The following is a 16,428-nucleotide window of genomic DNA, read 5'->3' as shown; positions in this document are numbered from 1 at the left end:
GAAAATCTTCTTCTTCCTGCCTGTCATGGCGGCTGGCGGACCAGCTGCAGGTTCTGTTTCCGCCCCCTGCTGGAATGGAGGGGAACTGGTCTTGTGCGAAATTCAACTTGTTCCCCTGTGCAATTCTGCCCCCCTGTGTCAGGAGCGCAGATTGCAGCCAGCATTGCAGGCTGCAATCAGTTCTAGGCCTGTTCTAGGGGCGCTTTAGCACCCATAAGACTTTACCTTGAATAGTGTAACATTATCACGTTTCTTAACCATGTAAGTCCTAAAACGGGTTTATTTAGCAGATTAATTGATATAAATACAAAATTCAGAACAGAATTCAACTTTAACGTCATTGCACTGTCACATGTACAGAGCAACGAAATGTAGTTTGCATCTATCCAGAAGTGCTATACAGGATATAAATATTTATAAACAGTTGTACAAAGAGATAAACAGAGAATATTGACGCGCTATAAATGTTTTGTACAAATATAAATATGACAGCTGTGTACATATCATACAAATGTACAGTTTTTCAGTGTTTGATGAAAATGTTCTCTGATGGTTTGAAATTCCCAGATGTTTCTTTTAACACCATAAAAGCTTCAAGCTACAAAACAGAGGCTCGTTATGTAAAACATTTTATATCATCCTTAACCTTCTAGTCTATTAATGTTGGGTGGATGCAATTTAATTTCTGAGCCTGATAATATTTGCATCTCCTGTCTATTGTCCTGTTGATATAAAACTTATTGCAGTAGCTCAGAGAACAAGAGTCATTATAAAAGGTGAAATCCCTCTAAACTCTTTATTTCTCCAAGTTAGCAGGGGATGCATTTTTTGGTAATATGGATTTTCAGGCTGCCAAAATTTGCAACCCCTCCATTTTCATCAAATATTATTCAATTGATATTAAATTCATAACAGTATTTCATAGAAGTGCTCTGGTTATGTAAAAAAGTTATATAACTCCTAACTCTTTATTTCTCCAAGTTAGCAGGAGAATGCATTTTTCAGCAATATAGATTTTGAGCTGCCGATATTTGCATGCCCTGTTTTTCAGCTCAAAGTGTCGTACTGACATGAAAGTCACTCTAGACTCTAGTAGCTCAGAGGATTTATATCATTGTCTACAACATTTCATAACACATTATAATCATTATATAAACATTATGATCCAAAAGCTTCAAACTGCAGGAATGCATTTTCTAACAAAGATCATTTGGAGGCGACTGCTGGACCTTCCTCACAATCTTGGACTATTTGGTTTTATTTGTTCATTATTTCACAACACAGTAAGAAATATTCATTATGAATCCACTTTACTCAGATTAACTCTTTAGTAGTTCAATCTGTCTCTGCTGGAGGTTCTTGACACATTGATGATGGTTCCACTTATTGCTGTCTTTGTTGTGACATCATTCATTTATAAAACAGGGCATGAAAATATATCATACCATACCGTACCAACTTTATTTATAAAGCACATTAAAACAACCACAGCTGATACAAAGTGCTGTACATAAAATAAATAAAAACAAATAAAAACTCTTAGTTTAAAACAAACAAACATACAATATAAAACTAGATCTCGCTGGAGTTGAAAGCCAAGTGAAACAGATGGGTTTTAAGACGAGCTTTAAAAGTGGACAGTGAAGGGGCCTCTAACCTGCAAAGGCAGGTCATTCATAACTTAGGACCCACGACAGAGAAAGCTCTGTCCCCTCTGAGCTTCCTTCTAGATCTCTGTCCCTCCAAGAGCAACTGATCTGCAGACCTAAGAGACCCAAAAGCTCATAATTTGGCAGCTCATAATTTGCTGTGCCAAAATATGCACAACAAATGCATTAAATTATGTATAAAGAGTTAGGAAGGATTTCACTTTTCTACATAATCACATTGTTCCCTTAACTGCTGTACATAAATAGGATCATATTTGAGAACAATAGAGGGCATGCAGATATCGCCAGGCTAATTATTTGCTATGTCAAAAAAATGCATCTCTCTGCTAACTTGAAGAAATGAAGAGTTAACCCTCTCAGGCTCAAATTACTTGAAAAGACTAAGTTGTTGCAAATCTGCAATACCTGCCTGGAGAGGGTTAAGAGGGATTTCACCTTTCATAATGACTCTTGTTCTCTGAGCTACTGCAATAAGTTTCATATCAACAGGACAATAAATTCACTGCCTGGCCAAAATAAAAGTCGCCACTCAAAAATGGTCCCACTCTCTAATGTTTTGTTGGACCGCCTTTAGCTTTGATCACATTCGCTGTGTCATTGTTTCAATAAGCTTCTGCAGTGTCACAAGATTTATTTCCATCCAGTGTTGCATTAATTTTTCACCAAGATCTTGTATTGATGATGGAAGAGTCAGACCACTGCGCAAAGCCTTCTCCAGCACATCCCAAATATTCTCAATGGGGTTAAGGTCTGGACTCTGGTGGCCAATCCATGCGTGAAAAAGATGTCTCATGCTCCCTGAACCACTCTTTCACAATCTGAGCCCGATGAATCCTGGCATTGTCATCTTGGAATATGCCCATTCCATTTGGGAAAAAAATCTATTGATGGAATAACCTGGTCATTCAGTATATTCAGGTAGTCAGCTGACCTCATTCTTTGGGCAAACAATGTTGCTGAACCTAGACCTGACCAACTGCAGCAACCCCAGATCATAGCACTGCCCACAGGCTTGTACAGTAGGAACTTATTTATTGTTTATTGTTATTTCTTTGTTGTTTCTGGTGATGTGGACAGTTTACCAAAATAAAATAAATGAATGAATGAATGAACTAGGCATGACGGGTGCATCACTTCACCTGCCTCTCTTCTTACCCTGATGCGCCCATCACTCTGGAACAGGGTAAATCTGAACTCATTCCCCTGAGTTCAGATTTATCCTCTTCCATTCCTCTAGAGTCCAATCTTTATGCTCCCTAGCAAACTGAAGCCTTTTTTTCTGCTTAGCCTAACTGATTACAGGTTTTCTTACGGCTACATAGTGTCATGTTCCGTGTTTTTCTGTTGTGTATTTGAGTTTCTGTGTCCTGAGTTCTCCTCGTTGTCCTGTCTTCCCCTTGATTGTTCCCAGGTGTGTCTTGTTCCCCTGATTGCCCTCAGTGTATTTAGTCCCTCCTGTGTCCTTTGTTCCTCTTCGTGCTGTTGTCACTGCCGTCGTTTGTTTCCGCCTTTAAGACCAGTTGCTACCAGTGTGAGCCCTGGCTTCCGCTCACCTGTGCTGCCTGGCCGCGGACTACGCTTGCTGACTGTTGTTTTCTGGACATTTTCTTCTATTAAATTAGACTACTTACTTTACCTGGGCCTCCAGCGTCTGCCTCACCATCTCCACCACACCAATTCATGACACACAGCTGTTCAATCCCAACTCCTTGAGTTCCCTTCGTATTGTGTGTGTGGAAATGCTTTTGCGTTCACAATTAAACATACTCCTGAGTTCTGTTGTTGTTTTTTCGATTTGATTTGACCAAACATTTAAGTAATCGCCGGTCATGATCATTCAAGATTTTTCAACCTGCGTCTTTTTAAATAACTGTAACCCTTGTAGCGTAGCTGATTCTGCGTTGTGTCTTTTTGGGGCAATAACAGCCAGACAACAGCTGATATGAATGCAATTTTTAATGCACCTGCATTCAAATGGCAGAAAATAGTATCAATCAGAAGAGTAACTGCTAGCTACTGACCTTAACTTAACAAAGGTTAAATACTACAATGCACATTATTATTTTACAGAAATCGTGATAAAACCACCACATATTACACTTAACATACACTTATTAAACACAAAAACGAAACTTCAGACCTTCTCCCACAGAATCCGAACAGAAAGAGGAGAGAGTGTGAAAACCCTTACAATGGTATGATCCACTAATTTATATTTTTAAACTCCAAACTGATACTAGAAACAACGATCCATGAACTAAATATGTTCAACAGAAACAATAATAATTCCTATTTTTATTTACAACACATGAACTTTTTAATAAAAATAATAATTTGGAGACAGGAAGTTACCCGCAGTATTACAATGGATCTTTCGTCCTTTCAAAATAAAGCTGCCGGTGCTCAGAATTTCCTATCGGAATAACTTTTACTTAACAATCTAGTGTAATAACATCACACTGCTACATATGTGTGTAGTGTGTGTTATTTCTTTTACTTTATGGGTACTGTCCCTTTAAGAGCGAAGTACGGCAGTACTTTACGGCAGCATTCTGACTGCAGTTGCTATGGAAACTCCCAAACTTCGAAGATTCAGAGCTGCTGCAAAACTGAGACATGCCGGTCTGTGCCCAGCTTCTGCATATGGCCTGGTTTCTTCATGCCTCATTTATGTTTTCATATGTTTTCCTGCTAGAGCTTCATTGTTATTGTGGCTGATTCATTAGGAATCTGTTCGTGTTCCTGCTATCAGAGGAACAGAGAAGCTGCTGAGTTCCGGGTCTGTGGAGCCGCTGCATCTTCATTCTGGGTCTCCATCCCAGTCAGAACCGCCTCCAGCATCATCTTTTCAGATGCATCACACACCAAATATAGAGCTCTATTAACAATATTCGTTTTGTTTTGCTGGCCAGCTTCTTTTATTTTTTTACCTTGGACCATGAAAGGATTCTCTGAGACATAAACTGTGTCCTATTTCCACATTTATGAGACTTCCTGCTGAGACAAATATAATTTGTCAGAAGTGTGTTTGAATGAGATGAGCACCAGGCATGTATTTCACTCATGTTTGGAGTGAATCTTGTTTTTTTTTGTTAGTTTGTTTTGTTGATGTTTTTCAGGTAAACTGAGTTAAGATGAGGTTGAATGTTTCAGTCCAGTAATTTGTAATAAATCTAACTAGTTGTCAGTAAACTGCTATCTGAACCTGATTGACCTCTATTCTTTGGTTAAATTATCAGCTGATTCTCCATCGTCCTTAGAAACAAAAACTGGAAAATATCCAGGCATGAGGAGGAAGAGGCTCATTCCAGGATGAACAACACATGAACATGTCATGTTTTATTATTTAAAGCATCATGTTCTGTCTGGGTCGGTACCTGTTGAGCAGAGCAGCAACTTCTGCCTCAGTGGTTGACGGAAGCTAACAGTTAGCACAACTATCAAGTTCAGCCTGGGTTAGGATTTTATTGATTCATGATAATGTCTGAGTTTTTGTCGTTTCTTGGGGATCAATAAACATCCTTAAAATGACGGGAGCGATGCTGGAGTCTGGCAGCTTTTCTCCTCTGGGAGCCGCTGGTTCAGAGCGAAGGGCGGGAAAATGCTGCAGGTGTATTAATACAGGTGATCAGGTAAACTGAACACTGCAGACTGTTTGGTACTGAAACTATGACAAACCCACTTCATGAACTGTGAACTGAAATATTAAACCCAACTTATAATGTTCACTCTTCCATAGATGGACAAACATTTTTGTTTAAAGAAAAAAGACCAACAGCTGCATAATGTTCAGATAAAATAATGGAAATAATGGAAATGCAAATTTTAAGTATGATTTTCAAATAAAGTTCAGGTGAAGGACTAGTCAGAACTACCTTGATAATAATCTGGTTTCGGTTTATCGATCCCATGAATTTAGTAAAATGCTTTTTGTTTTGAGTCGATTGTATTTTCATTTCAGGGCAGCAGATTCACTGGGGCAGTGTGACTCCACAGCTGCTTGTGTCTCATTAATGTTAGCAGATGTTGGCAGGTATGATGTTCTGATTCTGTTTCACATGCAGCTCTGGAAAAAACCATCATTCCTCTGATTTGACTCTTTATAGGTTCATGTTTCAGTAAAATGAAGATTGTTGAACTACTGACAGCATGTCTCTGAAATTCAAAGCAAAAACTTTGTATTTATTTTCAGAAAATGAGAAAAGGTCAAAATGCTAAAAATGCTTTCAGAGCTTGAATGATGCAAAGAAAACAAGTTTATATTCATTTAGAAACAAATCTAATGTTTTAACTCAGGAAGAGTCATAAATCAATATTTGGTGGAATAACCAGCAGGTTTTGGTCTCTTCATTTCTTCCAGATCTGTATTCAGTTATTAACAGTTTTAGTTGGATGAAACTATTTCATTTTTTATGTGAATGTATGTAAATAAGCAGTGACGTTTAGAAAAATGCAACAACAAATAACTTCTCTTGGGCCTTAGTCCTGCTGTGGGCTCAGGCCTCCTAAAGGTCAGAGGTCAGATCCTAGAATCACCCCTGGTAGAAATATAAACTCCAACATGACAAAAATATTGAAGTCACCCCAAAACATTTTGCTGAAATTCCCAAAAAGTTGGTCAATGTTTCTTAACTTAATAATATTCAATATTTGGAATATATTTATTCAGGACTGAATTTAACACCTGGGTAAAAGTTTAAGACACGCCTCCCGTACTTTATTTAGGACAAAAAACTTTCTTTGCAATAATATGTTTGTTCCCAATCAATAACTGAATAAAAATTTTTCCAAAAAAAGATTGAAGCAGGTTTACTAACATTATTCCTTTGGATTATTTCTCTAATATGTTTATTTCCAGTTTTAACACTAAGGATCAGCTAATTACTAATAAATAACTTTGGAAATCTGGGATCTTGGATCTGGAATCTTCCTGAAGTTGATCTGAGAAATTTCAAACCTGCTGGAAAAACATAGAAAGCAATAGTAAAATCAGGAAAGTTCTGTTTATGAATAAATTTATGATACTCCAGGCTCTGCCAGCCTGTTCAGTTCATCTGAACAGGCTCCAGAAAAGGGCCTGTTCAGAAAAATTCATACTTATTTTTCTGAGATAAATGGCAGATTTAGTTCGTTCTTTTTTTTTCTTTTCATAATGATATTATTGAAATGTAAATTTTTCTTTAATGATTTTTTGGGGGGTTAATTCTAGGCTTTTTCCAGATTGGGGGTCTGGACCCCCAGGATTCACCCCAATGATCAAACTGGTTGTTTTTCTGTTTTTAATTTTGAAGGTCGTCGATCATTTGACAGGTTATTAATAAAACCTTGACTGGTGAACATGTGCAGATATTATAGACTTTATGTAAAGAGTTCATTACTAAATCAATAAAAATCATTTCTGAATATGATCTGATGTACTAAACTGAAATGTGTTGAAGAGTTTGAAGCATCTTTCAAAGCTTTGGTTGAAATGACCCTTTAATTCCAGTCTTTCAATGATGTGTTAATTTATTTATTTCACTTATTATAAGTTATTGATGTTTTTTGTCACTAGGGGAAAACATTTTTCTGCTTTGAAAAAGGTTCAAATCCCACTTATATCTTTTTTCAATCAAAAATGTTTCAACTGGAAACATTATGAATAATTTTATAAGAAATTTCTCTGACTTTGTTATTTAGTATTTTTTTAGGAGGTTGATTTTCCGTTTATATTTTTATTTATATAGAATATAAAATATAGAAGTGGCTAAAAAACATGATATATAATATTTACATTTATATTAAAATATTTACATTTTGTATTTTTCTTATTTATAAAAGATCAATAATAATCAATATAAACTCTATTTATATTGATTATTATTGATAAAATGATCGAAACTTTATTGATCCTCTGGAAATTGTGACGTCATAGTCACGAACCTCCCAGAGACGTCCCTCCGTTACGTCACAGTGAGTCATCCTCGGGGGGCGGGGCTGCGATGAGAGCCGCTCCGTGATTGGTCCGATGACGTCACCGCTCCGGGCTGAACGCAGCGTCCCGGTGTCCTTCATCATCACCTTCATCTCCCTCCTCATCCTCCTGATCGATCCTCGCTGCATCTTCATCCTCCTCATCCTCAGCGTCATGTCCGGATCAAAGGAGGATTCCCGCCGCGCCTCCAGCGATTGGCGGGACTTTTTCTGGAACCCGCGAACGCGCGAGCTGCTGGGCCGCACGGGCACGAGCTGGGGTGAGTGAGAGCGCGGCGCCGTGCGCGCGCCCGCTCAGTTTATTGATCCATGATTCTGATTATTAGAGATGAAGGCCGAGGAGCCTCCTCTTCATCACTTCATTGATCCGCTGTGACGTCAGACTGCTGCAGAACCAGCTGATGGACCAGAACCCGTCCTGGTTCTGTCGGACCAGAACCAGGATGGGTTCTGGTCCATCAGAACCACCAGACGTTGGTCCCGGTTCCAGGTGATCTGGGCCGGTCCAGTATTAGTTCTGGTTCTGCTGACCTGCAGGTTTCAGTTGATTATCTGGTACCAGGTCTGGTTCTGGTTCTGGTTCTGTAATCATCTGGTCCACTGGACCCAGGTTGATTCTGGACTGAATCCTCAGCATGATGCTGCCACCACCGAGCTTTACTGATGATTCTGGTTCTGGTCCAGGAATCGTGTCAGAACCTCAGTAGAACCCGGCCGGTTCTGCTGGAACCACTAACTGGACCCAGAACCAGCAGGTCTGATGTGATGCAGAGATTATTGATTATCATTTATTGATCAGATGTTTGCTGTGCTGCTAGTTGCCATGGAAACGGTTTTATTTCTATTAGTTTTATTTTCATTAATATTTTCTGATTATTGATTAAAAGACATTTAATGAAGTTTTCAGGTTTGGGATTCGGTGTCTCTCTGCAGTGACCTCTGACCTCTCAGGTCTGTTAAAGCCACGCCTCTTTGGGTCAGACACCGGCCTGACCCGGTTCTGGTTCTGTTGGGTTTATGTTTCTGAGGATAATATCTCCCATGATGCAGTGGGGCTGACCCCTCCTCCCTGTGTTAATCTGGATTAAACCATCGGCTGCTCTGATTGGACCAGGCTCCTCTTAAAGGGTGTTTCCATGGCAACAGTCACATGACCCGAAGACTTGGAGCCAATCATCACAGAGTCTCAGAGTCCCTGACCCAGACTGGTTCTGGTTCTGGTTCTGGTTCTGGTTCTGGTTCTGACCTGCAGGTTCTGGAGGAGGAGACTGAATCTGGGTCCAGTGGTTCTGATAGGATCCTATTGGACCTGCAGGCCGGTTCTGTCAGAGGAATCGGGTTTTGACCCGGTGGTGTCCAGAACCTGCCGAGACGGTCCAGATGTTCTCCAGAACCGGTCCAGTTCTGATGAGGTTCTGCAGACACGGCCCAGCTGATGGTTCTGGGTTGGTTCCGGTTCTGGTAACCGGGTCCAGCTGTAGCTGACCTGCTTGTTGCTATGGTAACCCACAGATTGATGCTAGTTAGCATGTAGCTGCTAATGCTCCTTGTCGTCATGGTAATGAATGTGGGTCATCAGAGGATCAGACATAAAGGGGCTTCATGGGGTAAATAGAGGGTGTAGTGCAGTGGGGGGGTAATAATGTGTGGTGGGGTATCTGCTGCTCTTCATCCTCTTCCTCCTCCTCCTCTTCCTCAGGCCTGGTTCTGCTCTTCTATCTGATCTTTTATCTCTTCCTGGCTGGACTCTTCGCTCTCACCATGTTCATCCTGCTGCTGACGCTGGACGACTACAAACCCACCTGGCAGGACCGACTGGGGACACCAGGTGAGAGGACACACGCCTGTTACCATGGTTACCCAGAGGTTCTTGTCCTGAGGTGAAGAGAAACAGAAACTTTATTAAATTTACTGAAAATAAACAATTAAAATAAATTCAGTTTAATTTTATAAAGTTTATAAAATTAATAAAATTCTATGTTGATGTTTAATAATAATAATAATAATAATAATAATAATAATAATAATAATAAACTCAGTCAGAGATCATAACCAGGTTGGAGTTAAGGTCTGACCTCTGACCTTTACTGGTGCTGGAACCAACTGACCCAGAGGTTCAGACTGGTTTCCTCTAGGAACCAGAACCCGACTCAGCAGAACGCCAGAGATAAACTACTTCCTGTTTAGACAGGAAGTGCTTCATTCTGGTCTGTAGATACAGGAAGTGGATTCAGCTTCCTTTCATCCTCTGAGGTTCCTCCCTCCATCCTCACAACTGGATCAAGTTCTGACCCGTCTGGTACCGGTACCGGGTTCATCAGGTATAAAGAATTTAAATATTGATAAATATGGAAAAATGAACAAACCAAGAACCAAACCTGATCACTAATCAATCAGATTTACTTTAGAACAGAACCAGAACCCAACGTGGTTCTGATAAACCGGGTCAAACTCAGCGACCTTCTGGACTGGCAGAAGTTCTGGACCAATCACCAGCTGAGTTTACTTTAACTATAAAATCATACAGATTGAAATTATAAATTAAATGTACTAACTGGAAACACAAATAAAGTTTTTTCTCCTTCATGATTCTGATTTTCATCAAATTATTTCCCAAAACTTCAGAGACAAAATAGTTTTTAAACATCAGCAGAATAAAAATGAGATTTATGAATATTTATCACTAACGAGCTACAAGCTAAACTTAGCTTCCTCCAACAAGCTGCTTCCTGATTGGTTCATTCTAATGAGCTGCTTCCTGATTGGTTCACTCTAACAAGCTGCTTCCTGATTGGTTCACTCTAACAAGCTGCTTCCTGATTGGTTCATTCTAACAAGCTGCTTCCTGATTGGTTCATTCTAACAAGCTGCTTCCTGATTGGTTCATTCTAACAAGCTGCTTCCTGATTGGTTCACTCTAACAAGCTGCTTCCTGATTGGTTCACTCTAACAAGCTGCTTCCTGATTGGTTCATTCTAACAAGCTGCTTCCTGATTGGTTCACTCTAACAAGCTGCTTCCTGATTGGTTCATTCTAACAAGCTGCTTCCTGACTGGTTCATTCTAACAAGCTGCTTCCTGATTGGTTCACTCTAACAAGCTGCTTCCTGATTGGTTCACTCTAACAAGCTGCTTCCTGATTGGTTCATTCTAACAAGCTGCTTCCTGATTGGTTCACTCTAACAAGCTGCTTCCTGATTGGTTCATTCTAACAAGCTGCTTCCTGATTGGTTCACTCTAACAAGCTGCTTCCTGATTGGTTCATTCTAACAAGCTGCTTCCTGACTGGTTCATTCTAACAAGCTGCTTCCTGATTGGTTCACTCTAACAAGCTGCTTCCTGATTGGTTCACTCTAACAAGCTGCTTCCTGATTGGTTCATTCTAACAAGCTGCTTCCTGATTGGTTCACTCTAACAAGCTGCTTCCTGATTGGTTCATTCTAACAAGCTGCTTCCTGATTGGTTCACTCTAACAAGCTGCTTCCTGATTGGTTCATTCTAACAAGCTGCTTCCTGATTGGTTCATTCTAACAAGCTGCTTCCTGATTGGTTCATTCTAACAAGTTGCTTCCTGATTGGTTCACTCTAACAAGCTGCTTCCTGATTGGTTCATTCTAACAAGCTGCTTCCTGATTGGTTCATTCTAATGAGCTGCTTTCTGATTGGTTCATTCTAACAAGCTGCTTCCTGATTGGTTCATTCTAACAAGCTGCTTCCTGATTGGTTCACTCTAACAAGCTGCTTCCTGATTGGTTCATTCTAACAAGCTGCTTCCTGATTGGTTCACTCTAACAAGCTGCTTCCTGATTGGTTCATTCTAACAAGCTGCTTCCTGACTGGTTCATTCTAACAAGCTGCTTCCTGATTGGTTCACTCTAACAAGCTGCTTCCTGATTGGTTCACTCTAACAAGCTGCTTCCTGATTGGTTCACTCTAACAAGCTGCTTCCTGATTGGTTCATTCTAACAAGCTGCTTCCTGATTGGTTCACTCTAACAAGCTGCTTCCTGATTGGTTCATTCTAACAAGCTGCTTCCTGATTGGTTCATTCTAACAAGCTGCTTCCTGATTGGTTCATTCTAACAAGTTGCTTCCTGATTGGTTCATTCTAACAAGCTGCTTCCTGATTGGTTCATTCTAACAAGCTGCTTCCTGATTGGTTCATTCTAATGAGCTGCTTCCTGATTGGTTCATTCTAACAAGCTGCTTCCTGATTGGTTCATTCTAACAAGCTGCTTCCTGATTGGTTCACTCTAACAAGCTGCTTCCTGATTGGTTCATTCTAACAAGCTGCTTCCTGATTGGTTCACTCTAACAAGCTGCTTCCTGATTGGTTCACTCTAACAAGCTGCTTCCTGATTGGTTCACTCTAACAAGCTGCTTCCTGATTGGTTCATTCTAACAAGCTGCTTCCTGATTGGTTCACTCTAACAAGCTGCTTCCTGATTGGTTCATTCTAACAAGCTGCTTCCTGACTGGTTCATTCTAACAAGCTGCTTCCTGATTGGTTCACTCTAACAAGCTGCTTCCTGATTGGTTCACTCTAACAAGCTGCTTCCTGATTGGTTCATTCTAACAAGCTGCTTCCTGATTGGTTCACTCTAACAAGCTGCTTCCTGATTGGTTCATTCTAACAAGCTGCTTCCTGATTGGTTCACTCTAACAAGCTGCTTCCTGATTGGTTCATTCTAACAAGCTGCTTCCTGATTGGTTCATTCTAACAAGCTGCTTCCTGATTGGTTCATTCTAACAAGCTGCTTCCTGATTGGTTCACTATAACAAGCTGCTTCCTGATTGGTTCATTCTAACAAGCTGCTTCCTGATTGGTTCATTCTAATGAGCTGCTTCCTGATTGGTTCATTCTAACAAGCTGCTTCCTGATTGGTTCACTCTAACAAGCTGCTTCCTGATTGGTTCACTCTAACAAGCTGCTTCCTGATTGGTTCACTCTAACAAGCTGCTTCCTGATTGGTTCACTCTAACAAGCTGCTTCCTGATTGGTTCATTCTAATAAGCTGCTTCCTGATTGGTTCTCCTGCTCCAGGTATGATGATCCGTCCTAAAGGCGACCAGCTGGAGATCAGGTATTCTGTTTTGGACCCAGACAGTTGGAACGGCTTCGTCCAGAACCTCAATGCCTTCCTGACCTGTGAGACCAGAAGTTTACATACCTGGAAAAGTTTCCTCAGTGAGACTGAATGTTTACCTGTTCAGGTGTCTCAGTGGTTCTGACTGAGCTTCTCTCACCTGTCCAGCCTACAACGACAGCCACCAGGTGCAGCTGAACGACGACTGTCCACCTGATCAGTATTTCATCCAGGAGGACAGTGGAGAGGTAAACCACTGCACTCACCTGTAGGGGGTCAGAGGTCACCTGTTCACCTGCTGCTGCTGACCAATCAGAGCTCTGGTGTCTGATTGGAACCAGAACCAGTCGGACCGGTCCTGGACCAGAACCTCAGTTTGATGTCAGAGAAACTCGGGTCAGACTGGATTCCTCTCTGACCTTTGACCTCTGTTGTTCCTTTCTGAACCTCCTGCTGATTCTGACCTTCAGTGTTCTGAGATCAGAACCAAATGGACCAGGTCCAGTAGTAAAGTCCCAACCAGGCTGGTTCTGAGGTTCTGACTCCGCCCCTTCCTGTCTCCAGGTGAGGAACAATCCCAAACGCTCCTGTCGGTTCAACCGCACCATGCTGGGCGACTGCTCAGGGATGGAGGACCGTTCCTATGGCTACAGCAAAGCCCAGCCCTGCATCCTGATCAAACTTAACCGGGTAGGTCGGGTTCTGATCCGGTACGCACCTGTCCAGGTGAAGCATCCAGGTGAAACATCCAGCTGTTTGTCTGTTAGAGGAAGATCAGATTTAATCCGTTTGCTGCTCGTCGTCCAAACGTTGAGACTTAAAGAGTCAAAGTTCAGATTCATGTAAAGCTGCCGGTCGTCTCCATAGCAACGGATAAAGATGGCCGTTTTAAAAATCTACAGGAAGTAGATTTTAGACAAAAAACTCTGAACCAAGAGCCGATCCCTGAGGAACTCCATGATTCATAGAGGAAGGAAACCTTCAGCTGGTGGAACCGTTCTGGTACCGTCCAGCTGGTTTCGACTCGGTCCAGTGATCCACAGGTCAAGGCTGGGACTGAAGTCAAAGATGGCTGAACCCAGAACTCACTTCCTGTTTGTGACATCACACTTCCTGTTTGCTGTCACAAGTCTTTCCAAATCCAGCCACAAGTTGTTCTGTTGATGTCCAAAGATTGAAGTGATTTTATGGGTTTTTATAAGTTAAAGTTAAAATTGTTTCGTGATTCGATTCGTTTCAGTTTTCCTCTCCACTGTCGCCACCTGCTGCACAGGAGGAGGAATTGCTGCAAAGCTCAAAATCTGCTGAGTTTCCTTAGAAACTTTATTAAAATAATAAACTAATCTGGGTTTAATCTGATAAATTTTATTCTGAGTTGCCTTTGGTTGAACCAGCAGCTCAAACTGGTTGATGTGAAATGGGAAGACGGACCAGAACCGGATGCATTAATACTGTAGTTACTTCCTGGTTGGAGACCAGCAGGTGTTCAGGATCAGCTGGTTTTTACTGGGACCTGCAGGTGAAGAGTTGGACTCCTTTATTCTGAACTTCCTGATGGTGGCGCTGCAGAGCTGCATTATTCTGAACTTCCTGATGGTGGCGCTGCAGAGCTGCATTATTCTGAACTTCCTGATGGTGGCGCTGCAGAGCTGCATTATTCTGAACCTCCTGATGGTGGCGCTGCAGAGCCGCCTCACTGACCCAATCGTTCCACCGTCTCTCTGCAGGTGATCGGGATGTTACCTGGGAAGGACGGACAGTCTCCTTATGTCACCTGTGGAGCCAAGGTCAGAGTGCGTCCACCTGTCTCTGTCTGTCCATTTGTCTCCATGTCTGTCCATCTGTGTCTCCATCTTTACAGAGGATAACACTGAGTGGTGAGGCATGTAGCAGATGGTATCCATAGATCTGCTGTATTAGATCCTTATTCTATAGTGATCTATAGAAACAGACCAGGCAGAACATTATGACCAGCTGGTCAACAGTGTAACTCTGTCTTTGGCTGAACTGAACCAGCAGCTCAAACTGGTTGATGTGAAACAGGAAGGAAGCTCAGGTAACTCAGAACCGGATCAGAACCGGCTGGATCACTACTGGAGGTACTGAGTACAACTAGTTCTGTAGTATTCAGTTATAATACTATATTATTATAGTATAATAATACAGTCAGTATTAATATTACCATCATATTAATACCAGTCAGTGCTGATAATGAACCTGCAGTCGGGACTCGGCAGAAACTCGTTCACTGATTGATTTCTGTCCTGACTGATAGATAGATAGATAGATAGATAGATAGATAGAGATAGATAGATAGATAGATAGATAGATAGATAGATAGATAGATAGATAGACAGACAGACAGACAGACAGACAGACAGACAGACAGACAGACAGACAGACAGACAGACAGACAGACAGACAGACAGACAGACAGACAGACAGACAGACAGACAGACAGACAGACAGACAGACAGACAGACAGACAGACAGACAGACAGACAGACAGATAGATAGATAGATAGATAGATAGATAGATAGATTTGTCCAGTAGTTCCTGAATGTCTCATGTTGTTTGTCTGCAGAAGGAGGACAGAGAGAAGATGGGACCTCTGACCTACTTTCCTGTTAACGCGACCTTTAACCTCATGTACTATCCGTACTACGGGAAGAAAGCTCAGGTAATTCAGTGAGAACGGACCAGAACCGGCTGGATTACTACTGTAGGTACTGATTAAGACTAGTTCTGTAGAACTCAGTTACAGTACTATATTAATGTTATAATAATACAGTAAGTATTAATATTACTGTAATAGTAATACTAATAGTTCTGTAATACTAATAGTTCTGTAATACTAATAGTTCTGTAGTTCTCAGTCAGTACTGATAACTTGCAGTTGGGACTCGGCAGAAACTCGTTGAGTTTCTATCAGCCGTCAGTAAAACTAGGATCAGATTCATCACATTATTTCTCCTGTTATTAAAAGCTTTATAAATATCGTCTAATGTTCCTCAGGGCTGTGAACTTGGACCGGTTCTATTCTGGTTCTGTTAAAATGATGAGATTTAGATTTAGGCATCAGTTCTTTGTTTCCTCTTTTCTTCTATTATTTAACTGGTTCTGGAGAAACTTTTCTATGATTCATCTGATTCCAGACAAACTGGATCAGATTAAGGATCCAGCAGATCCTCAATCCCAAACCTCAACCCAGATGATAACAGATTATAATCTGGTGAATCAGCGGGTCTGAGGTGTGATGTGTTTGGTCTCTCAGGTGAACTACACCCAGCCTCTGGTGGCCGTGAAGTTCCTGAACGCCTCTCTGAACCCGACATCGTGGAGTGTAAAGTGACACTCTGATGGCCGGCAGCGAAAGGGACAAAATTCGCTGGACGGGTTTCCTTCAAGCTGAGGATCGACGGCCAGGAAGCTCAGTGATGCATTCACTGACCGGATCCATGATGCATTCACTGGCCAGATCCATGATGCATTCACTGACCAGATCTATGATGCATTCACTGACCAAAAAGAGCTGCAGAATCATTGATCAGTATTGATTTGATTCTGAGAGCCAATCAGATGACAGTAATTTCAGAGTATTGAATAATCTGCATGAATCAAACTAAATTATTTAATACAGACAATACATATTTATTTATGCATATTTATTTGTATGTTTATTTATATCCTGCTTATTTA

General features: G+C 41.1%; 1 protein-coding gene across 1 annotated transcript; it reads left to right on the top strand.

The window, feature by feature from the left end:
- The first annotated feature begins 7,688 nt into the window (after window positions 1-7,688).
- Window positions 7,689-16,081, top strand: LOC129355254 (sodium/potassium-transporting ATPase subunit beta-2-like). The gene is made up of 8 exons (XM_055024778.1): window positions 7,689-7,903; window positions 9,343-9,471; window positions 12,686-12,790; window positions 12,897-12,976; window positions 13,293-13,418; window positions 14,456-14,515; window positions 15,314-15,409; window positions 16,004-16,081. Exons 1-8 carry the CDS (start codon window positions 7,798-7,800, stop codon window positions 16,079-16,081), a joined length of 780 nt encoding a protein of 259 aa, XP_054880753.1. The 5' UTR covers window positions 7,689-7,797.
- Window positions 16,082-16,428: the final 347 nt, after the last annotated feature.

This window comes from Poeciliopsis prolifica, unplaced genomic scaffold (assembly GCF_027474105.1).
Source record: "Poeciliopsis prolifica strain line A6 unplaced genomic scaffold, Auburn_PproV2 SCAFFOLD128, whole genome shotgun sequence".
Classification (NCBI taxonomy): Eukaryota; Metazoa; Chordata; class Actinopteri; order Cyprinodontiformes; family Poeciliidae; genus Poeciliopsis; species Poeciliopsis prolifica.
Note: the sequence above shows the minus strand (reverse complement) of the source record. Positions and strands in the feature narration are given on the sequence as shown.